The sequence below is a fragment of the Panthera onca genome, chromosome A1, assembly GCF_046562875.1.
Source record: "Panthera onca isolate mPanOnc1 chromosome A1, mPanOnc1 haplotype 2, whole genome shotgun sequence".
Classification (NCBI taxonomy): domain Eukaryota; kingdom Metazoa; phylum Chordata; class Mammalia; order Carnivora; family Felidae; genus Panthera; species Panthera onca.
The window spans coordinates 29,824,992-29,852,459 of NC_138339.1; the positions used below are offsets into that span (position 1 = coordinate 29,824,992).

Here is a 27,468-nt window from a genome sequence, read left to right on the forward strand (position 1 = left end):
GCATTTTCATGACCTGTCAGATGAGTAAAGATAAAAGAGCTAAATCAACATGATGACAAAAAAAAAAAGAAAAAGAAAAAAAGAAAAACCTCTCATATATGAGAAGATACTCACTGAGGCATTATTTATAGGAGAAAAATACTAGAAACCACCTAATACATTCAACAATAAAGAATTAGTTAGGGGCATCTGGGCGGCTCAGTTGGTTAAGCATCCAACTTTGGCTCAGGTCATGATTTCTCAGTCTGTGAGTTGGAGCTCTGTGTCAGGCTCTATGCTGACAGCTCAGAGCCTGGAACCTGCTTCGGATTCTGTGTCTCCCTCTCTCTCTGCCCCTCCCCCACTCACAATCTCTGTCTCTGTCTCTCTCTCTCTCAAAAATAAATAAACATTAAAAAAAGTTTTAAAGAATTAGTTAAATATTTTATGACACAGCTGGAAGAAGGAATATGTTTACAAAGTACTTTTTCATGACATAAATGTTTGGCATAAGCAGACATCAAAGTGAAAAGCAAAGGATCCAAAATATAGGTAACTTCTGTTATCCAAATATAATCCATTCTAAAAAAATGTGCTGCATAGTCAAATACCAGGAAACTTTTTAAATGGGGGAGAAAAAGGTGTTCCAGCCTATCTAATACTGCCAAACATTAGTAAACACTTCTTAAACATTTAAATAACTATCCATCAAAGATTACTAAATATAAAGCATTTTGAACATCACTTCTTAACTAATGTTCATTTAATCCATTAGTTTGTGTGCAATATGCAATAATACTGACCATATCTGTATGCATGGGGGAACCATGCATAGGGGGGGTCCAGAGGGGGACCATAGAATACAGATGCTATACTGCAAACATATAGTATATGCTATAATGTAAGTAAATATATAGTATAACACAAATAAATACTATAAGTATATGCTACAGTGCATATACTATATACATATATATGTGTGTATATATATATATATATATATATATATATATATATATATATACACTATGTATGTTTGAACTATAATGTAGATAAATACTGAGTAATATATTAAAGAGACTGAGTAGAGAGTGTCCAAAGGTATCTGGGTAAAAGACAAACACTGGGACCCACAAAGGGTTAAATTCTCAGGGAAGATAGTAATAATATTTGGAAGATGACAGTTCAGACACAGAGGGAGGACACCTGTACTATCTACTGTACCAAACTATGTAAAATGTGCAAAAGAAGACTGAAAGAAAAATCATCAAAATGTTACTTCTAAGTGGCATGATTACAGTTAATTTCATCCTCTACATAACTTGCTACATTATCCAAATATTCTATAATGATCATATATTATTTTGAAACCATATCAATAAATATTATTTTATAATAACTTAAATTAGAGGTTTAAAAAAGCACTTGCAAGGTTCTGAACACAGTTAAGAGCAACTGTTTCCTACATATCACAGAAAAGAATTGCGACAGCACAAAGGTCGGAGCACTTACACTAATGAGGAAGTTTGTCAGGCAAAATTCCAAATAATAGGTCCTTCAACTTTTCTTTCCTCTGTTCTTGGACATAGTTACGTATGCCCTTTCCACAGCAAATCCAACCTAGTCCTCTTCCTGACTCAGCTTCACCAGCCACAGCCCCAGGTCTCTCAGTTTTAGGCACGAAATCCCAGTGAAGGCAATTAATGGCGTAGAGAACCCAAATTCAAAACATTGTCTCTACTGATTTAGGATGTAGTCCAAGGTATTTTGAACAAAAATTTCTATTGTGTATTAATTAAGTTACCATAAATTCAAGTGAAATTTTAAAGTTTAAAATTTGTCAGGGCGCCTGGGCAGCTCAGTCGGTTAAGCATCTGACTTCAGCTCAGGTCATGATCTCACAGTTTCATGAGTTGAGCCCTGCATTGGGCTCTGTGCTGACAGCTCAAAGCCTGGAGCCTGCTTCAGATTCTGTGCCCCTCTCTCGCTCTGCCCTTCCCCTGCTCATGCTCTGTTTCTCTCTCTCTCAAGAATAAACATTAAAATATTTTTTTTAAGTTTAAAATTTGTAAAGTATACACCAGCGTTGAAGACAAGAACCTGGGATGAGTAACTACTATCACATCACTTAAAATTCACTTTAAATCATTGTTTTGAAGAAAAAAATCTAGACATATGCACTGTTGCAAAAAATATATAAATTTTAAAAATTAAAGTAAAATAGCATTTTACCTGGGTCTGTATTTGTACTTGCATCCTGACATTCTACAGCTTTCTTTCTTACACAGGCCATGAAATGCAATCCAGCTGAAGTTTTAATATCATTTTGTAGCATTTCTTAAATATAACAAAACATTGAAAGCAATCATTGAGAAGCCAACATATCCAAAAGCAGAGAACCTAACTCAAAGGAGGTGAGGTATGAGGTGCCCAGATGTTATCAAAATTGACTTTTTAAAAAAAATTTAATGTTTATTTATTTTTGAGAGACAGAGCATGAGTGGGGAAGGAGGGGCAGAGAGAGACACACAGAATTCGAAGCAGGCTCCAGGCTCTGAGCTGTCACCACAGAGCCCAACGTGGGGCTCGAACTCATGAACTGAGAGATCATGACCTGAGCCAAAGTCTGAAGCATAACTGACTGAGCCACCGAGGCGCCCCTAATATGGACGTTTTGAATGAGGTGGTGACTACGTTAACTCTCAAAGGCAGCTCAGTGAATTCAAAACCAAAACTGTGGAGGATTCTGTGTGTCTAGTCTAGAAACCTAGATGTTCTTCTGGCTGATGAGGATCTAGTAGAAAATGTTATGCAAGAAAATGATATGGTCAGATTGATGTTCTAGAAAAACCACCCCAGCCAGTGTGTGGACCGTAGATTGGAGTGGATAAAAGTGAAGACAATCAGATAGATGAAGGCACTGCAATAGTTCAAATAAGAACCTCTAGCAATGGTGAGGAGTGGGGGCCAGAGGACACATTTACAAATTACAAAGGAGGTAAAGGGGCACCTGGGTGGCTCAGTCAGTTAAGCATCCAACTCTTGACCGCAGCTCGGGTCATGATCTCACAGTTTGTATATTTGAGCCCCAAATCGGGCTCTGTGCGGTCAGCTTGGGATTCTGTCTCCCTCTCTTTCTGCCCCTCCCCTGCTTGCTTTCTCTCTCTCTCTCTCTCAAAATAAATAAAAATAAACTTAAAAAGAAGGAAGTAAAATAGTGAAGACCTGCTCATTGACTAGTTGAGAAGGCAAGGGAAGACGGAATTCAGATAGCCAATGTTTTGGGGTTGAGTTGGTAGTGACACAAATGAAGATGGAGAATTAGGAGAACAAACCAGTTGGTGGCGAGGGATAACAAGTTGAGACTGTACATGCTGCACTTGAGTTAATTTCCACCTAAGTGGAGAAGTTCAGCAGCAAGTAGAATCAAAATCCAAACTCTATTATGGGAGTTTGGGTTTAGATGTGGATTTTCCTGGGAGATCATCCAGGAAGACAAAGTAGAATAAGAGATTATCAGTGTGTCTGGGTGGCTCAGTCAGTTAAGCCACCGACTTCAGCTCAGGTCATATCTCATAGCCTGTAAGTTTGAGCCCCAGGTCAGGCTCTGTGCTGATAGCTCAGAGCCTGGAGTGTGCTTCAGATTCTGTGTCTCCCTCTTTCTCTGCCCCTCCCCTGCTCACACTCTGTCTCTCTCTGTCTCTCAAAAATAAACATTAAAAAAAAAAATTAAGAAAAAAAAAGAATAAGAGATTATCAATTATGGCACATGGTAGCATAATAAACATACATATAGGGGCACCTGGGTGGCTCAGTTGGTTAAGTGTCCTGACTCTTGATATCAGCTCAGGTCTTGATCTCAGGGTCATGAGTTCAAGCCCCACATTGGGCTCCATGCTAGGTGCGGAGCCTACTTAATACACACACACACACACACACACACACACACACACAGTCTTCATCCTTGGTTCTAAGCATGAAGTTCCTTAAGTCTTTGGAATTTCGTGAGTAATAGGAGTGTCTGTCGTTATATCTGAGTTTATGCTAATGAAGTGACTCTTGTTAGGCCCCTAGATAGCTTCAGGATAGGTGCTGGTCACTAAAGGGCCGAAGCACATGATTAGAGGGTTAGAACTATAATCAACCCCACCGCACCCCTACCTCCGGGGAGGGGAGAGCAGCTGGAGATGTAGTTCAATTACCAATGGTTAACGATGTAATCAATCATGCCTTTACAATGAAACGTCAATAAAAATCCTGAAACAATGAGGCTAAGGGGGCTTCTGGATTGATGAGCAAGGGGATGTGCTGGAAGAGTGGTATATCCAGGGAGGATATGGAAGCTCTGTGCCTTCAGTCCCCATACCTTCCTTTATGCATCTCTTCCATTTGGCTATTCCTGAATTGTATCCTTTATAATAAAACTGTAATCCTTAAGTAAAGCATTTCTCTAAGTTCCTGAATCACTGTAGCAAATTAGTAAACTTGGAGGGTGAGTCATGGCAATACCTGAATTTGTAGTTGCCTGGACAAAAATGCAGGTGTATAGGGACCTGTTTGTAGCTGATAGCTTGAATTGGTCAGTCTTTTGGGACTGAGCCACTAATCTGTGACATCTGTGTTAACTCTGGGTTATTGTTAGACTTGACGTGAATTATAGGACACCAGCTGGTGTCAGAGAAGTAGAGAATTATTGTTGTTTGAAATACACACAACACACATCCATGGGAATACTATGCAGTCATTAAAAATGGCATTGTAGAGGGGAGCCTGGGTGGTTCGGTAGGTTAAGCATCTAACTCTTGATTTTGGCTCAGGTCGTGATCTCACAGATCATGAGATCAAGCCCCATGTCGGTTTCTTTGTTGACAGCACGGAGCCTATTTGGATTCTCTCTCTCCTCTCTTTCTGCTCTTCCCCTGCTTGCGTGCGCTTACTCTCTCTCAAAATAAATAAACTTAAAATGACATTGTAGAATATCTAATATAAAAAACGTATATAAATAAAATGAATACATATGTATATATGTATTTACACATATATGTGAGTAAGAACATTCAAAAAATAAACCCTGGGGGAATATTAACACTGGCTATCTCTAAACAGAAAAATTATGAGACAGGGACCTGGGTGGCTCAGTCGGTTAAGTGTCTGACTTCAGCTCAGGTCATGATCTCAGTTTGTGGATTCAGGTCCCATATGGGGCTCTGTACTGACAGTGTGGAACCTGCTTGGGATCCTGTCTCTCTGTCTCTCCCCCTCTCTCTCTTTTTCTCTCTCTCAAAATAAATAAACTTTTTTAAAATGTATGGGAGATTTGGGGGGGGGGGGTAGATTTTAATGTTCTTCCTATTCCTATTTGTATGTTCTCAATTTTCTTCAGTGAACAAGTATTACCTTCACAAAGCTGAAAGAAGAAAGAAAGAAAGAAAGAAAGAAAGAAAGAAAGAAAGAAAGAAAAAGAAAAGGAAAGAAAAGAAAAAACCCAAACCACTGTTAAAAATGAAAAAGAAACTAGTTTTAAGACAAGTGAGTGGGAAAGAATGCTAAACGGATTAGCAAGCTAAGCAAGCAGGTCAGTTAAGAAAAAAAAAAACTGCTTGGTTTAGGCACGCAGAGGCTTGATGCAGGGCAGTGATATCAACAAAGAGAGGGAGGACCACATCAAGGACTGAGTGAAGGAGTGGGACAACAAAGGTGAGGGGTAAACGAAGGGTGACTTTCAAGGTAAAAATCTTCACCAATCAAGTGAATGGTGACATCACTAATGGCAAGATGCCAGTTTAAAATTTGGACATGTTAAGTTTAAGGTGAAAGTAGAAAAGAAAGATGAGGGAGGGTAGATGTGTCTTGGAGTATCATCTGAGTGTAGCTGAAGTCCTGAGAGTGACCATTTGTGTGTATGAAAATTACTAAGGAGAAAGCCCTGGGGAATACATGCATTTGGTGACAAGAAGTAAACTGACCAACTAAAGAAAGAAGAGAATTTACTATCTTCTAAACAAGTACTCTTTTCTGAACGGATTCCTTACTTTAATGTGCATGTATTTTCTATGATGAATTCGACAGGCATGTTCTTCCATAATTTCCTTTTAGGCCTTATATATTAGTATCTTATTTGAGATTCTAATTAATTGCACTGCTATACGGTAGAGATCAGCAAGTTTTTTCTGTAAAGGGCCAGATAATAAATATTTCGGCTTTGCATTCTGTGTGGCTCCTCTTGCAACAAGTGAACCTTGCTGCAGTGCAAAATCTGTCACAATGTGTAAATAAATAGGCATGGCTGTGTTTCAATAAAACTTGATTTACAAAACAGGCATGGTCTGGATCTGGCCTGTGGGCCACAGTTTGTCAACCACTGCTCTACCGGATAACACATCAAAACACAACGCGCACACACACATACACACACAATCTTGTCAAAGATAAACTGAAAATAATTGTCTCATTTTTATACACATAATTCTAGAAAGCTGATTTTAACTTTGAACTGAGATACTACATTAATCGTGCTTATACATACCAAAAGGAATGTCAAAATCATCCAAAGGCTGGGAACCACCATGTTCTTGTTGCTCCTAAATGAATACCCAAATGATCAATCTTGTAACTCAAAGACATTCATTATTTGGGGGGCAGCGGGGGTGGGGGGAAGCAAACATTCAATAGCTAAGAGAATTGTTGAATTTTTAGGTATAGATTTGAATCCTATCCTAGAAATATTTATTTACTCTATCAAAGTAACTCTACGAAGGAGTTCACAAAACTCACAAGTCAAACAATAAAAAAGAACATTACTAATTTAATGCAGTTACTAAACTGCAATGTTCTCTACTGCAAAGCAGTTTTAACACTCATATAGTCACCCACCGTATCAAAACTGCTCAGGAAGTCAACATTTTTACTAAGTGCCTCCCCACATGCTCTTGAGGACTTAGTGAAGCGTGCTTTTAAAAAATCCTTATAAACAAAACTGTTCATGTTTATTTAATTTGTTGCAAAAATAAGTAAACAGTCATCAAAGTTAGAAGGAATGTTTGAAAAGATCTGACTTAAATATATAGGTTACATAACAAACCTATGTGTGGAAAATGCTGGAGGCATCTAAAAGAGATTAAACTGTATTAGGAGCAACCCAAAGAACATATATGGTATGCATTAAGAGATCACAGAAAAAAGCAAGGAGTGATTAAATATAAGAAAGTCACACCGGCAGATGCTCTACACTATAGTTTTTGATTTACCACCAACTTGCTTTTCACATTTGCAACTGTATGTCCACTGTTCCATGAAGGGATGCAGCAAGGTTTATGTATCTGCATGACATCTTAAATGAAGTAAAGATTCTCCTAGTCACAATCAGAGGCTTCGGCAATCAGAAGACTAGATAAGCCACAGAGACATTCCAAACTCTGTGTACATGCAAAGCAGGGAAGAAAGTATAGCAGTTTTTCTGTACCTTGGATTTCATAACTATTTCTGAATCATTATCATTAACAATGGAACTGTCTGGTTGGAAAGCCACACTTGGTTTTCTCCTTAGCTTCTCTGATATTTTTTCTTGCAGCTCTTTCTCAGCTCGTCGTCTTTGTCTGTTAAATAGCATAGAATATGTTTTTACTATTTTAGTAACATCAGTTTTTTACTTATATCATGCTATACAGGGAGACAGTTATCAAAATTATGTCAATAAATTATTTTCAATGGTATATAATTAAATTATCAGGATACTCTGCTAGAACACAAGCAAATATAAGCAAATGTCAGGGACACACGAAAGCTGTTTCTAGTTCCTCAACTACTGAACTTTTTCTGGAATCTCAGGTCAGAGTCATACCTTTTAGGTAATTTTCAAACTCTCTTTTCTGCAGACTCTAAGCTGACCTCAGAAGCCCTATGGGATACCTCCACTGACCCTTTTGAAGAAGTTAAGCACACTTAAGTGACCTTGAAATCCCAGCAAGGAGGAAAGAAGGCCCAAAAAAGTCAAGAAGAAGACTTACTTTGAAGAGGGAATACCTGAAAAAGATGGAAGGAAGGAACTATTTCTGGAAAAAGGGCACTGGTATCAGATTTTAGGGTCTGATAAATGTGAAATTTTAAAAATATTTTCTGGACTCAGTAATAACCTACCAGTCAATACATTTTTGAATACCCATTATGAATAAAACATTATAAATGTTCTTTATTAGAAGTCACAGCCTTGCTTTTTTACATGCATGTTTCTTAGTGTCCTGAAACAAGTCACATCACTTACCCCCCTGCTCCTTATGTAAGAATCTGGAGGATATGGTAAGATGAATAACAATATTACTTCAGTGTATTAGATAGTACATGGAATATTGCATGAGACGCCAAATGTTTATCCTACAAAATAAAACTGCTCATGTTACAGAAAAATGTAAAAGAATCTTCTCGCCTCAGAAATCCAGTAAGGGGGCGCCTGGGTGGCTCAGTCAGTTAAGCCTCCAACTTCAGCTCAGGTCATGATCTCGTGGTTTGTGAGTTCGAGCTCCGTGTCAGGCTCTGTGCTGACAGCTCAGAGCCTGGAGCCTGCTTCAGATTCTGTGTCTCCCTCTCCCTCTCCCTCTGCCCCTCCCCTGCTCACACTCTGACTCTATCTTTCAATAATAAATAAACGTTAAAAACATTAAAAAAAAAAAAAAAAAAAAAAAGAAATCCAGTAAGGAATTCCTTAATAAAATGGAAAAAATAACAGTATTTATCTGTCACAATATAGGAATTTTCCTCATCACAAGACGTGTTCAAATGCATGACACTTGATATGAAAATAGAATATTCAATTGTGTACAGGCTGGGAGGTTGAACCAGATAACTTTCACTTTTCTAACTATATTTTTTCAACTAATAATAAATTTGCAGATAAGTGATAGTCTCAAATAAAATTCCACTTAAAACTTGCCTTTTTTTACTGTCCTTTCCTTGTCTCACTTCAGATGGTTCTATTTTGACCTTTAGAAGCCGAAGGTGTCCAAAATCGCCTTGTTCAAATAAATTAGGTGCTAGTTTCTCTTGGCTTTGTTTGAATGCAATGAGGTTCTCAAGGGGAATAAGTTGTGGGTTTTTGTACTATAAGAAATAAAGCATAATAATTTAAAGTTATAAACCTCAATTATGTAATACATTAAAAATTTTTGAGAAAAACCTTTGTTTAAATTAAAATGTGAGAGACAGAACATGTCAAAGATAACAAATTGATTTGGACTTGTAAAATGAGTAACTAGAGCTTAAAGAATAAATAAGTTTAGAGTGCTAGAAATTCCAGCTGGGTCCTCCTACTTCAGAAGCTAAGCTGGAAGTCCTCACCTTCTTAATTTCTATTCTATGTTAAAAATCTTATAAATAAAATCCATAATGTCTATCATTTGACTTAAAATTCTTTGGAACAGGGAGGATACAGACAAGTAGAGGTTATGGATGGGATAGATTAACAGTGTGTTGACAAATATTGATGCCAGATGATAGAACTTGGTTCATTATACTGTTCTAATAAAAAACATTTCTTTAAATCCCCCTCAAAATGTCTACTTTTCTGTACCTTTAATCCTTTTTGTTCATAATATGTTCAGAAAAACAGGCGGCATGATAAGTACTTCTAAAGAGTGACCATTTCTTTTCCCAGTACTATCTTCAAATCTTAAAATTAAAAGTGTACCAGAGAATTTCAATTACCTTCCTAAGACAGTACTACTGACTTAAAAAATTAGAGGGTAAACAATTTGAATTTCATAAACTAAAGCTTACAGCTTTAAAGGGGATTTTGTGGGTTTATAAACATTCAACCTCTTAACTACTTTAAAAATACACCATTATGTACAACTACTTACAGACCTGGGTCTATGTAACAATTTTAAACTGTAACAGATTTGAAGGCAATCATATCACAATTACTAGGAATGTTAAATAATATATGTGTGCACACTTGTACGTGTGCTCTCCCTTTCTCTAGACACACACACACACACACACACAAACACACATACCTTTACCCATATGAACAAGAATACCGATCATTTTATTTTACTTATTTCTTGTCTGAGCAGAAGAAATACCTATGAAAAAGTCTGACAAATTCTAGTATTGGTATACAAGACAGATCCAAAAGCTTTAAAATACCTAATTACCATTTTAAACTGGATTTTTATGTTATTTCCAATAACAGAAGCATTAGTTTTATTTAAAAATTTTTAGAAGCATTATTTTTAAAAAAGAAATGTGGAAAGCCATAAGAGACTCTTCAATACAGAGAACAAACTGAGGTGTTGGGTGGGGGGATGGGCTAAATGGACAAGGGGCATTAAGGACACTTGTTGGGATGAGCACTGGGTGTCACATGTAAGTGATGAATCACTAAATTCTACTCCTGAAATCATTACTACACTATATGTTAACTTGGATTTAAATAAAATTTAAAAATTAAAAAAAAAAAAAAAAAGGAATTTAGTGTAATTGCACGTATAGGATTTATGGTATGAAAAATGCAGGACTGCTTTTGCATAACTCTGCCACAATCATTACCGTATTTTCCGGGGATAGGCATGAATGAAGTAATGAAAGCCTTGGGTATTTTCTTTCTTCTGCTACAGTTCTCATAGGTATTGAGGGAATTGCTACTGATGCTGTTGAGGCAGAGGAAAATATATAAGGAGGCTTAAGTTGCAGGTGCAATAATGGAAGTCCGAAGGAATTCTGAGGCCATATTTCAAGGGACCCTGGCTTAACATCAAGTAGTTTTTCTGGTTTTATAAACACTGAAGAGTCCTGTTGAGATGTCAAATTTTCATGTCCAACACACTGATCCACGTTCACACGCTTAGGGATTTCTGTAATTACAGATTCTGCCCATTTCTTCTGCTCCATTGCTTTTTTTGTGGCTTCAGTATTATACTGGCTCAAATTCAGATGGGGCACTGAAGTCATGTGCATTGCTTTCTGTAGCAATGGAGGCTGGAAGGAATCAGATAATCCCCAAGCCTCTCTGGGCTGTGGCGGGGGCCTGAAGGGAACTTGTGGGGCTCTTCCTGTATGGAAGGAAAGGGGCTTAAATTCATGCTTAGGCTGAAACTGAAGCAAAGGAAAACCATCACCAGGCCTGAAGGTTTTTGCAGCTGGGATTAGTCTAGGTGTCTTCAGAATGGCAGAAGATGGGGACAAAAGGTAGAGGGCAGTACTTCCAGCAGGAGCTGAAGACAGTGCAGGAGTTGGTAAGCTTTGAGATGCTGGAGTTAATCCTGTATTCTGAGGTGGGCCTTCTGACTCACATAAAGGAATACTCCCATGTGGTATATTCTAGAAGAGAAAAAAAACTATTATGTAAGTTTAGAATATATTACAAACGTCTTATTTTGTTAATGATGTTCAATGTGTTTTGAAGGGGGTGGAATGTAATAAGTGCTAAAAAGTTATTTGCTCAAATCACAAAAAGCCAACAACTGAACTATTAGAACCATTTTTAATGACATTTTTAAATGTATTACCTGCACATTTCCATTACTATTTTGATCGTCCTGCACAATTCCTTTATGGCAGTGTGGACTCTTCTCACCAGGCTCTCTGGTATACTCTCCCATGGACTGTGGCTTAATAAAAGATTTCTCCTTAAAATTTCTACTGGTGTCATCAACATCACTACTCCCTCTTGTGGGGTTTGATACTTGGCTTCCCACCAAACGAACAGGCTGAGACTGCTGTAGAAGTTGATGTATATCTGGGAGGTTGGCAAAGGATGATCCTACTATTTGCATTAGGCTCATGAAGTTGATCTGTTGCAGCTAGAATAAAATAAAATTTAAACATTTTAAAATATAATGAAAAGAATCTAAAGAATCAACAACAATCATCTGAGTATTTCACAACAGTCATACTTTTAGTGTTTGTTTGTTTGTTTGTTTTTGAGAGATAGAATCAGAGCATGAGCAGGAGAGGGGCAGGAAAAGATGGAGACACAGAATCTAGAGCAGGCTCCAGGCTCTGAGCTGTCAGCACAGAGTATGACATGGGGCTCAAACTCACAGAGCTGTGAGATCAGGACCTGAGCCAAAGTCGGCTAAGCCGGCTGAGCCACACCCAAGCACTCCCACAACAGTCATACTTTTGTCTTACTATCTGTCAGACCCATGAATGCTGAGCAGGAAGCTAAGCTGGGAGAGATTCTTTTTAAAGGAAGAAAAGAATAGCTCCCCGCTTTCAAGAAGCTGTCAACTGGAAATATAAAATCATAATGAGACTTGGGACTATCTATAAAGCAGTTTACATAAACATCCCGGGGACCATAAAGTAGTGATCTGATGGGATGAAATGAGGATAATTAAAGAAGTCTTAAAATGAGTGTGTTGTGACCAGGTTTTCAGTAGGAAAAAAAAGCAAAGATTAGCAAACAGGTGAAGAATGAAGAATTCCATAGAAAGGCTGACTAGGTGAAAGGCAAAGGCATGCACCAGTGGTTGATAAACTCTGCTGCACATTAGAATCACCTGAGAAGCACTTAAAAATCCCCACGGCCACGCCACACCACACAGCAATAAAATCAGATTATCTGGGGATTAGTATTTTTTAAGATGACAAGGTGATTTCAGGATGCAGAAAAGCCTAGGAACCACTAGCACAAACAGTGGCTTAAATGGCAAGGGAAATTAATAGCAGCTATAATGAGGACAGGTGAGTGTGTTAGTTCTCAAACTTTAGCATGATTCAGAATCACCTAGGGGACTTAAAGCACTCTTTGCTGAGCCCCATCCCAGAGCTTCTGATTTCAACAGGACTGGAATGGGGGCCTGAGAATTTGTATTTCTAACATCTAAGTGATGCTGATGCTCCTGATCCAGGGACCACACTCTGGGAACCACTGGACCCGTGAGAGTATGAGGGGAAAAGAGGGAAGGTAAAAACTGGCTGTGGGTCCTTCAAGCCCAACAGAAGAATTTGTACTTAATGAAACACACCAGTAGGGAAACACCACAGGTTAAAAAAATACAGGTTCCCTCCAATTATTAAAAAATAATACAGGAGCACTGAGTGCCCAAGCAGAGAAACCCTGCAACTTAATTTCAACTTGTCCGTTTCTAGTTTCTAACAGTTTGTTCATATTTCAAACCCTTACATGTGTATCACACATGTCGATTTACTTATTTATATGGATATGTACTTACCTGAACTAATTTAAACATTTCATCTTGGAGCATCTGCCTCACAGAATCTGAAGAATCTGGTAATTGAGCCCTGGGTTCATTTCTCTGGGTCTGCTGTGGTGTTGGCATAGGTGTTTGTGAAGACACACTGACTCCATTTGATATGAAAGGTGGAACTGAGGAAGACGGATCTTTAAATGCAGAGATCTGGCCACTGTGTGGAAGCGTGTAAATAAAAAACACAATCAAGAAAAAAAACAAATTAGTTGTCTACAATCTGAATATTTTGATCACCTTTTCTTTCTACTTTAAGGCTTTCTGGAAGTTTTCAGGAAATTTAAACCCTAACACCTATCACTGTGTACTCTTCAGCCACCAGATACATTTGTCATCAGCACAGTGACTCGTATGAATGCCGTTTTATTAAGGGAGATATAATGTCTAGTCAGCCACGGTCCCTTCCCTATGGTGTTACAATCCAGGAAAGTTCACACATTTATTAGTTTCCTGGTCCCTGCATGCATCTGAGTTTGAGACCTGTGCAATTATTCTGATTAGCTATACCAGAAATATTTTTTGTCACTAAATTTAATGATCCAGAATGGAATTAAAACTAGAGAAAATATGGGTTACAAAAATTGCTTAATTCTAAGATGAGTAGAGCAAACTCCTCTTTATCATCATTAAATATGAAACGACAGTATTATAAACACTTCATTTCCAAACAAATCCCAAAGTTTATAATTAAATGCTAACAAAAAAAATGCTTACTTAGGAATAAAAGTTAAAGATCAAAATAAATTTTTGGTTTTTTTAAATAAAATATGTGGGGATGATTCCTTAAATACAGCAGGTACTCAAATGTTTTCTAAGGAAATTGATTTCATAAACTAAGGGAGCAGGCCTATTATATCCAAATAAATTGACCATGTCTCTAAAAAGAAAAGAACATATTAAGTTGCATTTAGATTATTTGGGTGCACATTCATTCCCTTTCAGCAATAATATTTGTCTTTTATCAAACGTAATACTAATAAGCTCAATAACAAAACTTTACTTGGAAAATTCATGAAAAACAGGCTTTACGACTGACTTGCTTTTTTTAAGACAACTTTACTGGCCTTTGTTTCCAAAAAGTAGCAAAGAGATAAATTCTAGTAACAGCGAAGTTTTCTAAAGTAAGGCTATGCTATGTTACCCCATTCAGCAAGATTTCTAAGCACTAAAAACATACTGCAGTCTCTGTAAAAGAAGTTTAAAAGACAGAACTGGATGAATCTGTTCTATGAGAGAATGAAAAGCATTTCATACACTATTAGAAATCTGTTAGAGGATGAACATAGGCAACTTTAAGTAATGTATCCACTACAGTTAACCTTTCAACAAGGGGGTAGGAGCAACAACCCCTGTGCAGTTGAAAATCCACATATAACTTGACTCCTTAGAAACATAACTACTAATAGCCTACTACTGTTGACCAGAAACCCTGCCAATTACATAAATGGTCAATTAACACATACTTTGTATGTTATATGTATTGCATACTATATTCTTAAAATAAAGTAAGCCAGAGAAAAGACAATGTTATTAAGAAAATCATAATTCTTGGTGCAATTGTGAATTGGATCAGTTTCTTTGTCTTTCTGTTGCTTCATTATTAGTGTTTAAGAATGCAACTGATTTCTGTACATTAACGTTGTATCCTGCGACTTTGCTCAATTCATGTATCAGTTCTAGCAGACTTTTGGTGGAGTCTATCGGGTTTTCCATGTATAGTATCATCTCATCTGCAAAAAGTGAAAGCTTAACTTCATCTTTGCCAATTTTGATGCCTTTGATTTCCTTTTGTTGTCTGATTGCTGATGCTAGAACCTCCAACACTATGTTAAACAACAGCGGTGAGAGTGGACATCCCTGTCGTGTTCCTGATCTCAGGGAGAAAGCTCTCAGTTTTTCCCCATTGAGGATGGTATTAGCTGTGGGCTTTTCATAAATGGCTTTTATGATGTTTAAGTATGTTCCTTCTATACCGACCTTCTCGAGGGTTTTTATTAAGAAAGGATGCTGAATTTTGTCAAATGCTTTTTCTGCATCGATTGACAGGATCATATGGTTCTTATCTTTTCTTTTATTAATGTGATGTATCACATTGACTGATTTGTGAATGTGGAACCAGCCCTGCAGCCCAGGAATGAATCCCACTTGACCATGGTGAATAATTCTTTTTATATGCTGTCGAATTAGATTTGCTAGTATTGTATTGAGAATTTTTGCATCCATCTTCAACAGGGATATTGGCCTGTAGTTCTCTTTTTTTGCTGGGTCTCTGTCTGATTTAGGAATCAAAGTAATGCTGACTTCATAGAATGAGTCTGGAAGTTTTCCTTCCCTTTCTATTTTTTGGAACAGCTTGAGAAGGATACGTATTATCTCTGCTTTCAATGTCTGGTAGAATTCCCCAGGGAAGCCATCTGGTCCTGGACTCTTATCTGTTGGGAGATTTTTGATAACTGATTCAATTTCTTCACTGATTATGGGTCTGCCCAAGATGTAAAAGATCTGTATGCTGAAAACTATACAAAGCTTATGAAGGAAATTGAAGAAGATACAAAGAAATGGAAAAACATTCTGTGTTCATGGATTGGAAGAATATTGTTAAAATGTCAATACTACCCAAAGCTATCTACACACTCAATGCAATCTCAATCAAAATTGCACCAGCATTCTTCTCAAAGCTAGAACAAGCAATCCTAAAATTTGTATGGAACCACAAAAGACCCCAAATAGCCAAAGCAGGAGGCATCACAATCCCAGACTTTAGCCTCTACTACAAAGCTGTAATCATCAAGACAGCATGGTATTGGCACAAAAACAGACACATAGACCAAGGGAATAGAATAGAGACTCCAGAATTGGACCCACAAGTATGGCCAACTAATCTTTGACAAAGCAGGAAAGAATATCCAATGGAAAAAAGACCATCTCTTTGACAAATGGTGCTGGGAGAACTGGACAGCAACATGCAGAAGAATGAAACTGGGCCACTTTCTTACACCATTCATAAAAATAAACTCAAAATGGATGAAAGACCTAAATGTAAGACAGGAAGCCATCAAAATCCTTGAGGAGAAAGCAGGCAAAAACCTCTTTGACCTTGGCCGCAGCAACTTCTTACCCAACACATCTCCAGAGGCAAGGGAATTAAAAGCAAAAATGAATTATTGGGACCTCATGAAGATAAAAAGCTTCTGCACTTCAAAGGAAACAATCAACAAAACTAAAAGGCAACCGATGGAATGGGAAAAGATATTTGCAAATGACATATCGGAAAAAGGGCTAGTATCCAAAATCTATAAAGAACTCACCAAACTCCATACCCGAAAAACAAACAATCCAGTGAAGAAATGGGCAGAAAACATGAATAGACACTTCTCTAAAGAAGACATCCAGATGGCCAACAGGCACATGAGAAGATGCTCAATGTCACTCCTCATCAGGGAAATACAAATCAAAACCACACTGAGATACCACCTCACACCAGTCAGAGTGGCTAAAATGAACAAACCAGGAAACTATAGATGCTGGAGAGGATGTGGAGAAACAGGAACTCTCTTGCATTGCTGGTGGGAATGCAAACTGGTGCAACCGCTGTAGAAAACAGTATGGAGGTTCCTCAAAAAATTAAAAATAGACCTACCCTATGACCCAGCAATTGCACTGCTAGGAATTTACCCAAGGGACACAGGAGTGTTGATGCATAGGGGCACTCGTACCCCAATGTTTATAACAGCACTTTCAACAATAGCCAAATAATAGAAAGAGCCTAAATGTCCATCAACTGTTGAATGGATAAAGAAATTGTGGTTTATATACACAATGGAATACTACTTGGCAATGAGAACGAATGAAATATGGCCTTTTGTATCAACGTGGATGGAACTGGAGAGTGTTATGCTAAGTGAAATAAGTCATACAGAGAAAGACAGATACTGCATGTTTTCACTCTTATGTGGATCCTGAGAAACTTAATAGAAGACCATGGGGGAGGGGAAGGAAAAAAAATAAGTTAGAGAGGGAGAGTGGGAGAGAGCCAAACCATAAGAGACTCTTAAAAACTGAAAATAAACTGAGGATTGATGGGGGGTGGGAGGGTGGGTGATGGGCATTGAGGAGGGCACCTGTTGGGATGAGCACTGGGTGTTGTATGGAAACCAATTTGACAATAAATTTCATATTTAAAAAATCATAAGAAAAATAAATTTATAGTACTGTACTATATTCATCAAAAAAATTTTGCGTGTAATGGGACTTGAGTGACTCAAACCCATATTGTCCAAGGGTTAATTGTACCTTTTTTTCCAGAAAAGATTGTCCTAGAATAGTTCTTGTATATCTTTGAAACACAACTGTTAGAGGAAAATCTTTTTTTTTTTTTTATTTTTTTTAAACGTTTATTTATTATTGAAAGGCAGAGAGAGACAGAGCATGAGCAGGGGAGGGGCAGAGGGAGAGGGAGAGGGAGACACAGAATCTGAATCAGGCTCCAGTCTCTGAGCTGTCAGCACAGAGCCCGACGCGGGGCTCGAACTCACAAACCACGAGATCATGACCTGAGCCGAAATCACGCTTAACCGACTGAGCCACCCAGGCGCCCCTAGAGGAAAATCTTTCAATAATAAACTTAAAGGTGTCAGAAATGTGTACCTACATTCCTCTTTCAATGCTTCGTGTTGCTTTCATTTTACTGTTTTTAGTCAAAACATTTAGTAATTATTTCAAAATAGCACAGTAGGCATTGTTTCATTCTCTTATCTATTTGTAAAACATGATTATATCAAAAGGGTATAAATATACAGAAATTCTTACCTAGAAATTTCTGAACTTGTATCTACACAAAATGAATACGTAGCGGTGTGTTCAGGGTTTGAAAAGGTTTCGATCATACTATAATTAAAGATTAGTAATTGATTAGGAAGATATTCTTCACATTTTCTAAGGTACAGGTGATCTAATGCTCAGCCATCTAAGAGTCTAAATATTCTCTAACTCTCTATAATGCTTAGCTCATAATTACAGTCTGTTTACATTTGTCTCCATAGCAATTAGTAACAGATTCAAATAAAAAGCAAAGAATATGTCAGGATGGCTGAACATATAATTTGAACACTGTTGACTGCCCAGGAGAAATAGAAAAGTCTGAAATGAGGCAAAATGAGGTTAGCTGGGACCTCAAATTCTACCTCTGGCAGAGGCAGACATTTTGCTCAGAAACACTCCTAAGCCCCTAATACATTTGGAAACTGTAAAGACTAGTTTTTTATTAGTAGAAATATCTATATTACTTGTAAAGGCACATCACATTTAATATATCTTTTCGGCTGTCCACAGAAATGAACAAAATTTGAATATTGAGAAGAGAAAGAAAATCTAATCATGTTGCCTCTCTTACCCAAGGTAGTTCTAAAATTCTAAAACTTCAAAAATTCTAAAAATTAAGAAATGTTCCACCTGCAACAGGCAAAAATTGCTTTTAGCTCTCCTTGAAGCAATTATATGCTAGCCAGCAGAATAGCCCTATAGTGTGAGGTAATCATACCACAACAGTAAACAATTATACACACATATTGATTCATAATGGTTCTTCATTTGATCCAACAAAAATGGAACCAGTATGACAAGGCGTTTCCCTAATTAGCAGCTGAACAAACTCTGGTCTATTTACAGCTATATTTTACTTTGATAAAGCTAATCGTGATGGGAGAACAAAAGCTACTTTAGATATCATTTATTTCATTCTACCAAGATTTAGAAGTCTGTAACATCTACTAAAGATCAGAATTTACCATTGCTATAAATTGAAGTTAAATTTCACTAGGAACACAATATCACCATAAAATATATATTGCAAATTAGGAGAAAAATAATCTCTTCATCAAATGAATCCCAGATGAATCCTTAAGAGCAATGAGCCTCTTTTACTGAGGTAAACAAGACAGTAATAATCACTTCCTTACTTTCTTCCCCCTTACCCTTTCTGTCCAGTTGATTTTTTCTCCATACATGTCTCCAATGGTTCTTCCCTTGGACACTGAACCTCTCCTGTGGAATGCTGTTAAAATTAATAATACCCAAAAAAAAGGGATCAAATAAATAGGTATTACTCTCTTAGGTGTCTGGAGTTTCACATTAACCACTTGGCCCGGAGTAACAACAGTCTAAAAGCAAGCGAGAAATCACACATTAAAATGAACTGCCAATGCTGCTCTGATCAGATTTTTAACCATGTGAACTGCCTTTGGCCCATCACCCTGAGCCACTGAGCACAATAAAGTACAAAGACAAATAATATCAGTGCAAATTATTTACACTACACTTACAAATACACTGTAAATTACATACACCCATCGCTACATGATTAATAAGTACATTTGGAAAACTAAGCATTTTTAAAGGAAATTTTTCAATAATTAGAAATGTCTGTGTTCCACCTGGAAATGCAGTGCACTGAGTTTTGAGAAAACAAAGAATACATAAAAGTGATATAAGTGCAAAGACTGTATATTACAGCTGAATTGTACATTTTGAATATACAACACTTCCATTATTCTTAATTTGCTAAGCAGTTTATGAAATAAAATTTTCATTGCCTGAAATTATTAGACATCTTATGAATGACAGGATTTCAGTGAAAGAAAAATGCTGCATGCCTGGTGATTCTCTACAACCCACAATGTACTTTTAAAAAGATAGTAGCCTTGTTTGGATGTATTAAACAAAAACACATAAGTATAATTTAAATAACATTATCCACTATTTATTGACTTACTTCTTCTAAATGCTGCGGTAAAGTCTGCGTGTAAATGGCAATATGGGAACTTTTAAGATTTCCAATAGGCTCTTTGGTAACTTCTATAGGGAAACAAGGAGGAAGAGAAAAGGGACCATTTGAAAAAAACCAGTTTACTTTTTAGAAGGTTCAGAAATATTACAGGAAACATGTATAATGGCAGAAATATTTTCTAACCCCCTTATAAAATGTTCTTTAAAAACACATGGAGACAACCTCTCTTCAAGTGAATCCCAGATGAGCCTTGAAACACCTCAGATAAGCATACTTAACGCCATGCTAAAGCTCTGAGAGTTTCTGTTTTAACAAAGACTGCCAAGGAAAGGCTCATAGAATTGGTTCACAAAATGAAGAGGCCCATGATAACTACATAAGCAAGGCAAAAGGCCCAAGAATTGTAAATTCGGGTTTTGAGTTAATATGTTCAACATTTTATAAATATTATACTCTCTTTTAACTTTTGGTTTTAAGCTATTATAAACATACTAATTTAGATAGAAGACTAAGTTATCCCAGATAATCATTCACCAACTTCAAATTAATAAAGCCAAATAAAAAGATTAATGAACTTACCTTCATGGTCTGATAGCTGTATTTCCATTTCCTCTTGGTTACATGTTTCTACCTCTAGAAGATCCTCATCAATATCTATAAATTCTTTTTCAGTATCATCAGTAACAGAAATAATCTTATCTTTGGTTTCCTTTGTTTCAGGATTGAATGCTTCAGTTGGTATTCCACTGACAAAAATAAGGCAGCTAAATTATAATTCATTCTTAGAAACAAAAAGCTTCCTTTGAATTGATTCAGTTTACTGAAAAGGAACATTAGGTTTAATATTTATAGTCTTTTGTTTTTTAACCATGTCTGGTACATAGTAGAAGCTCAATAAAAGTTTGTTCAATGAATGACTAAACATCCCCATTTTTATTTACTCAAATAATTGAAATAATTTCAACTTATCTACACTTGCCATTCTCACAAAGGAATCTTCCTGCTATTAAAGGCTCAACCTTGTTATTCAGAGATACACTGCTTCATATGTAAAAATGGATGAAGTGATTAACTCAGCATCCTCTGACACAGGAAATCAATTAATATAATAAGAGAATCTCTCAAGAGAATTAGCTCCTTTCTCAGAAGATGTAAGCTAGATCAACAGGGAAGAAATACATTTTGCAATGAATTGTTAAAAGCACTTCAGAAAATACTCACTTCCTCCTCTATGACTCAAAGAAATGCTCATTCCTTTACCTTTCAAGCGTTCAATTCCTGCCTTTAAGCCAAACACCATCGAATAGGTATCATCAACTGAAAAGGAATGTATAATCAAAAACTTACTTCAACATACTTTGATGAGATTTGTTTTGATCATTTCTTTCATCAGTCCCACTTTGAGTGGATACTGCAACAGAACAGCCAGCATCTGTTTTGCAATCACTCACAATGTCGGGTCCACTCTGAGACGGAGAGTAATGATTCTCTAGCACCTAAAAACAAACCATAATTTACAGTACTTAGTATTCACTACTGAATCCCATACTTTTCATTATATTTTTTAGATTATTAATATTTTCTACAGCCCTTCTCCTGATTAAATGTCTCATTCATTTATCAAGTACTTACTGCATTTCTACAACTCAATATTTTATGTTGAGGCACTGATCAAGTCTTTATTCTACCTGGAAAAAACAAACCTGACTATCTAAATAGCATTCAAAAGAAATCAGCCTTACAAATTTGTAAGGTATGTTACCAATGTTTTCAAGTCACAAAACAATAACATTAAAAATGTAAAGTTGCTGTGGCACCTGGATGGCTCAGTCAGTCAAGCGTCCAACTTGAGTACAGGTCATGATCTCATGGTTTGTGAGTTCAAGCCCTGCATTGGGCTTTTTGCTGTCAGGACAGAGCCTCCTTCAGGTCCTCTGTCCCCTTCTCTCTGTGCCCCTCCCTTGCTCGCTCTTTCTCTCTCTCTCAAAAGAAATAAATAAACTTAAAAAATTTTTAAATAAAAAAAATGTAAAGTTGCTTTCACTTAATTCTCTTTGCTATAACAAAGGCACTTAGTAATTATTCCAAAATGACACAAAGGGTAAAAATACACAGGATGTATCTCTTATAAGTCTCTTATTTAGAAATTTGAGTATGCATCACCTAGAAACACAAATTTCAGTGACAACAAATATCACAGTATCTTAAATAAGCTACATGAGGATAATAGACACTGATCTCAAAAAATGAAAAAAATCTCACAAAAACAAAACACACACACACCCTGCAACCTACAATACACTGTTTTATTTCTGTTTTTGTTTTTATTTCAAGTTTTTATTTAAATTCTAGTTAGTTAACATATAGGGTAATATTAGTTTCAGGAGTAGAATTTAGTGATTCTTCACTTACATATAACACCCAGTGTTCATCAAAGTACCCTCCATAATACCCTAAACTATTTTAGAATAAAGGCACTTTATTATTTTTAAATTTTTAATTTATTTATTTATAAATAATCTCTATGCCCAACGTGGGGCTTCAACTCACAACCCTGAGATCAAGTGTCACATGCTCTACCACTGAGCCCGCCAGGTGCCCCAGAATGAAGGCACTTTAAAATAGAATATAGAATTAGAAAATGTGGAGGTAAGTCAACCAAGATGGTGACATTCGAGGCCCTTGAATTCTCCTCCTCCCACAGAAACACTAAACGTACAACTACACACAAAGCAATTACCACTGTAAGAAATCTAGAAACTAGCTGACTGATTCCTACGTATCAAGCAAATGAGAAAATATCTACACAGAGACAGACAGAAAAGGCTGAGACACATTCTAACCAAAAACCCCACCCTTGGCACACCACCCTATAAGCAGGAGGGAACTCCCAACTTTTCTCTGAAGAGTGAGGGTTTGGATCCACACTTAGCACCCTAACTTTTAAGACTCCCACTTGAGGGATGGGCCTCCAAAACACCTAGATCTGAAAGCCAATGAGGCTTACATTCATGAGTCCCACAAGACCACAGCAAACAAAGCAGCAGTTATTAACAGGTGCATGAAAACTCATTGCAGCTATCCCCAAAGGGCTCAGCACAGAGGAGCAGGCAAAAACAACCATCTCATAGTCTTCTCCTGGAAGGTATCCAGCTGCATACATCTGGGGGCTAGCTACAATACCTCAGAAACAAGAAAGCTGATGGACACCTCCCCTATCTTCTCTATCTAGCCCATTCCAAGTTACCAGCATATTCTAGGAAGCAGCCTGTACACACATCTGGGTGCCCCAGCTTTTGTAGCTGCTGACTGAAGGACAGGTCCTGAGATCACCTGTCTCTGATAACCAATGGAACTTGCATTTATGAGGCCCACAGGAGTGTAGCAAACAAAGAAGCAGTTCTTAGTGACTGCAGGAGCACCCCCCTGTAGCTATACACCTGGGTCCAGGAGTTCACAGGGAGCAGGGAAAACATCCTTCTCCCAGTTTCTCCCCAGAAAGGGATTACATAGACTTTGCCATATGCTGCCTAAGAGTCCAAATTCCAATCAGGCTGTATCTAGATGCTAAACTAACCCACCCCTTTGGGACACTGATAAGTCTTGGCATACCCCCAACTACTGGGAGCCACTAAGAACAAAGAAGGAGGCTTAGACAATCACAAAGGTTTCAGAGCCAATCAAAAGCTCAGACCAAGCTGGTTGATGAGGTTCATCTCCTACACAAGACCACTCTATCCAGACTGGGAGATGTGACTGCTTTATCTCATGTACAGAAACCAACACAGAAAGTCAAGTAAAATGAATGAACAGGACTATGTTCCAAACAAATGAACAAGATAAATCTCTAGAAACAGATGTTAATGAAATGGAAATAATGATATATCCTGATAGAGATTCAAAAGAATGGTCACAGAGGTCAGGGGATAAACAAAGTGAAAACTAAAAGGCAGCCTACAAAATGGGAGAAGATGTTTGCAAATGACATATCTGATAAAAGGTTAGTATCCAAAATCTATAAAGAACTTATCAAACTCAACCCCCAAGAAACAAATAATCCAGTTAAGAAATGGGCAAAAGACACAGACATTTTTCCAAGAAGACATCCAGATGGCTAACAGATGCATGGAAAGATGCTCAACATCACTCATCATCAGGGAAATACAAATCAAAACCACAATGAGATACCACCTCATACCTATCAGAATTAACAACACAAGAAACAACAGGTGTTGGCAAGGATGTAGAGAAAGGGGAACGCTCTTGCACTCTTGGTGGGAATGCAAACTGGTGCAGTCACCCCAGAACACAGTATGGAGGTTCCTCAAAAAGTTAAAAATAGAAATATCCTACGATCCAGCAATTGCACTACTAGGTATTTACACAAAGGATACAAAAATACAGATTTGAAGAGGTACATGTACCCTGATGTTTATAGCAGCATTATCAACAATAGCCAAAGTATGGAAAGAGCTCAAATGTCCACCGACTGATGAATGGATAAAGATGATGTGGTACATATATGCAATAGACTATTAGTCATCAAAAGGAATGAAATCTTGCCATTTGCCATGATATGGATGGAGCTAGAGTGTATTGTGCTGGGCAAAATGGGTCAGGAAGAGAAGGACAAACCTGTGTGATTTCACTCATATGTGGAATTAGAGACAGGACAGATGAACATGTGGGAAGGGGAAAAAAAGAAAGAGAGAGAGAGAGGGAAGCAAACCATGGGAAACTGTGATGGAGGAAAGACAGGGTTTAAGGGGGGAGTGGTCGGGGGAACAGGCTGAATGGGTGGTGAGTATTGGAGACGGTACTTGTGTTGAGTGCTCGGTGTTGTATGTAGGTGATGAATCACTAGACTCTGCTCCTGAGAATATTATTACCTTATATGTTGACTAGAACTTAAATAAAATTTTGGAAAAAAATGCATCATTATGTAAATGATACATAAACAAAGTGAGAATTTCAACAAAGAGATAGAAAATATAAAAAGGGAACAAGCAGAAACTACAAAGCTAATAAATATGATAATAGAACTAAAAAATTCAATGGAAAGGTTCAAAAGCATATTGGATCAAGTGGAAGAAAGGGTCAGAAAAGTAGAAGGCAGGGCAGTGGAATTCATCCAATCAGAGGAGCAAAAAGAAAAAAAAATTAAAAGAATGAAGAAAACTTAAGGTATTTATGGGATACCAACAAACAGATCAAGATATGCATTATAGAAGTCCCAAAGGGAGAGGAAAGAGAAAGGAGCAGAAAGCTTATTCAGAGAAATAATAACTGAAAACTTCTCAAATCTGAAGAAAGAAACAGACATCTAGATTTAGGAAGCTCAGGGAGTTCTAAATAACATAAATGCAAAGAAACCTACACTGAGACACATTATAGTTGAATTGTCTAAAGTTAAAGACAAATAAAGAATCTAAAAAAGCAAAAGAAAAACAATTTCTTACATACAAGGAACCCCCTGAATCTATCAGTATATTTTTCAGCAGAAACTTTGCAGACTACAGGAAGTAGCATGATATATACAAAGTGCTGGGAAAAAAACAAACTGCTCACCAAGAATACTCTACACAGCAAACTAAAAGCAAACTAAAAGAGTTCTCAGACAAGCAAAAACAGAAGGAGTTCATAACCATAGACCAGCCTAACAAGAAATGTTAAAGGAAGTTCTTTAAGCTGAAACAAGAAAATACTAATTTTATATGAGAGTATAAAACCCACTGGTAAGGGTAAATATATAGTCAAATTCAGAATACCCTAGTGTTGTATTAGTGGCGATTAAAACACTTCTAACTCTAGTATGGAGATTAAAAGACAAAAGTATTAAAAGTAAGAAACATAACTAAAATAATTTGGTAATAAATACACTGTGTAAAAAGATGTAAATTCTGACATCAAAAACATAAAAATGTGGGAGGAAAAGTAGTGTAAAAAAGCACAGCTTTTGTATGCATTAAAAGTTAAGTTGTTATTGGGGCACCTGGGTGGCTCAGTCAGTCAACCAACTCAAGCTCTCAAGCAACCTAACTTTATACCTGAAGAAACTAGAAAAAAGAACTAAGTATATAGTTAGTAGAAGAAATGAAATAAAGATCAGAACAGAAATAAGTGAAATATAGACTAAAAAGACAAGAGAAAAGATGAAAGAAACTAAGAGATGGATTTTGGGAAAAATAAACAAAATAGGCAAGCCTTTAGCCAGACTCAAAAAAAGAAAAAGGAAAGAAAAGAAAACAAGAGAGGGCTTAAACAAATTAAAAATGAAAGAGGAGACACTACAACCAGATAGTACACAAATACTAATGATCATAAGAGAGCACTACAAACAACTATAGGTCAACAAATCAGACAACCTATAAGAATTGAATAAATTCCTAGAAACACACAATCTACTAAGGCTAAATCATGAAAAACAGAAAATGTGAACAGACCAATAATGAGTACAGACATTGAATCAGTAATCACAACTTTCTAACAGAAAAAAAAAAAAAAAAAAAAACAGAACCAGATGGCTTCACTGTTGGCAAATTCTACCCAACATTTAAAGAATTAATGCCAATCTTTCTCAAACTCTTCTAATAAACTGAAGAGAGAAAAAACACTCCCAAATTCATTTTATAAGGCCAGTATTAGCCTTATATCAAAGTCAGACAAGGACATTACAAGAAAAGTGTAGGCCACTATCTCTAATGAACAACAGAAGCAAAAATACTCAACAAAATATCAGCAAACTGAATTCAACAGTACATTAAAAGGATCATACACCATGATCAAGTGGGATTTATTCCAGGGATGAAAAAATGGTTCAATATCTGCAAATCAGTCAATCTGATACACCTCATTCACAAAATGAAAGATTAAAATCATATGATCATCTCAATATTTGCAGAAAAAACATTCTACAGAAATCAGCATCCACTCATGGTAAAAAAAAAAAACAAAAAAACAAACACCTTTCAACAAACTGGGTATAATATGAGAAGCTATAGTTAACATCACATTCAAAATCCAAAAAAACCACAAACAGACAAACAAACAAACCTGAAAGTTTCTCCTCTAAGATCAGGAACAAGACAAGGATGCCCAAACTCACCACTTTTATTCAACATAGTACAGGAAGTCCTAGCCAGAACAAGCAATTAGGCAATAAAAAAAAGAGAGAATCCAAATCAGAAAGGAGGAAGCAAAACTTCCTATTTTTAGATAACATGTTATATACAGAAAATCCTGGGGCACCTGGTTGGCTCAGTCAGTTGAGCGTCCAACTCTTAAATTCGGCTCAGGTCACGACCTCATGGTTCGTGGGTTCAAACCTCCACTATCAGTGTGGAGCCTGCTTGGGAATCTCTCTTTCTCTCTGCCCCTCCCCTGCATGTCCTCTATCTCTCTTTCTCTTTCTCTCTCAATAAAGAAACTTAAAAAAAAAAAAAGAAAATCCTAAAACCCTACTGAAAAAAAAAAGGTTAAAATAAATGAATTGCAGGA

At 36.9% G+C, this 27,468-nt stretch overlaps 1 protein-coding gene across 6 annotated transcripts in view; it reads right to left on the minus strand.

Annotated features, from left to right (window-relative positions):
• The window catches only part of CPLANE1 (ciliogenesis and planar polarity effector complex subunit 1), a 138,912-nt gene that overhangs the window by 48,163 nt on the left and 63,281 nt on the right, over positions 1–27,468 (minus strand). For 5 of the 6 annotated variants that reach the window (XM_078445044.2, XM_078445033.2, XM_078445057.2 and 2 more), the window contains exons 27-38: positions 21,319–21,467; positions 20,551–20,717; positions 19,957–20,039; positions 19,160–19,239; positions 17,997–18,074; positions 13,152–13,344; positions 11,481–11,774; positions 10,522–11,292; positions 8,906–9,072; positions 7,442–7,574; positions 6,506–6,560; positions 2,212–2,316 (exon numbers count right to left, since the gene is read on the minus strand). In XM_078445044.2, coding sequence (XP_078301170.2) covers positions 2,212–2,316; positions 6,506–6,560; positions 7,442–7,574; positions 8,906–9,072; positions 10,522–11,292; positions 11,481–11,774; positions 13,152–13,344; positions 17,997–18,074; positions 19,160–19,239; positions 19,957–20,039; positions 20,551–20,717; positions 21,319–21,467 — 2,275 coding nt within the window. The remainder of the gene's footprint in view (positions 1–2,211; positions 2,317–6,505; positions 6,561–7,441; positions 7,575–8,905; positions 9,073–10,521; positions 11,293–11,480; positions 11,775–13,151; positions 13,345–17,996; positions 18,075–19,159; positions 19,240–19,956; positions 20,040–20,550; positions 20,718–21,318; positions 21,468–27,468) is intronic. The other variant, XM_078445049.2, reaches the window with a different exon arrangement.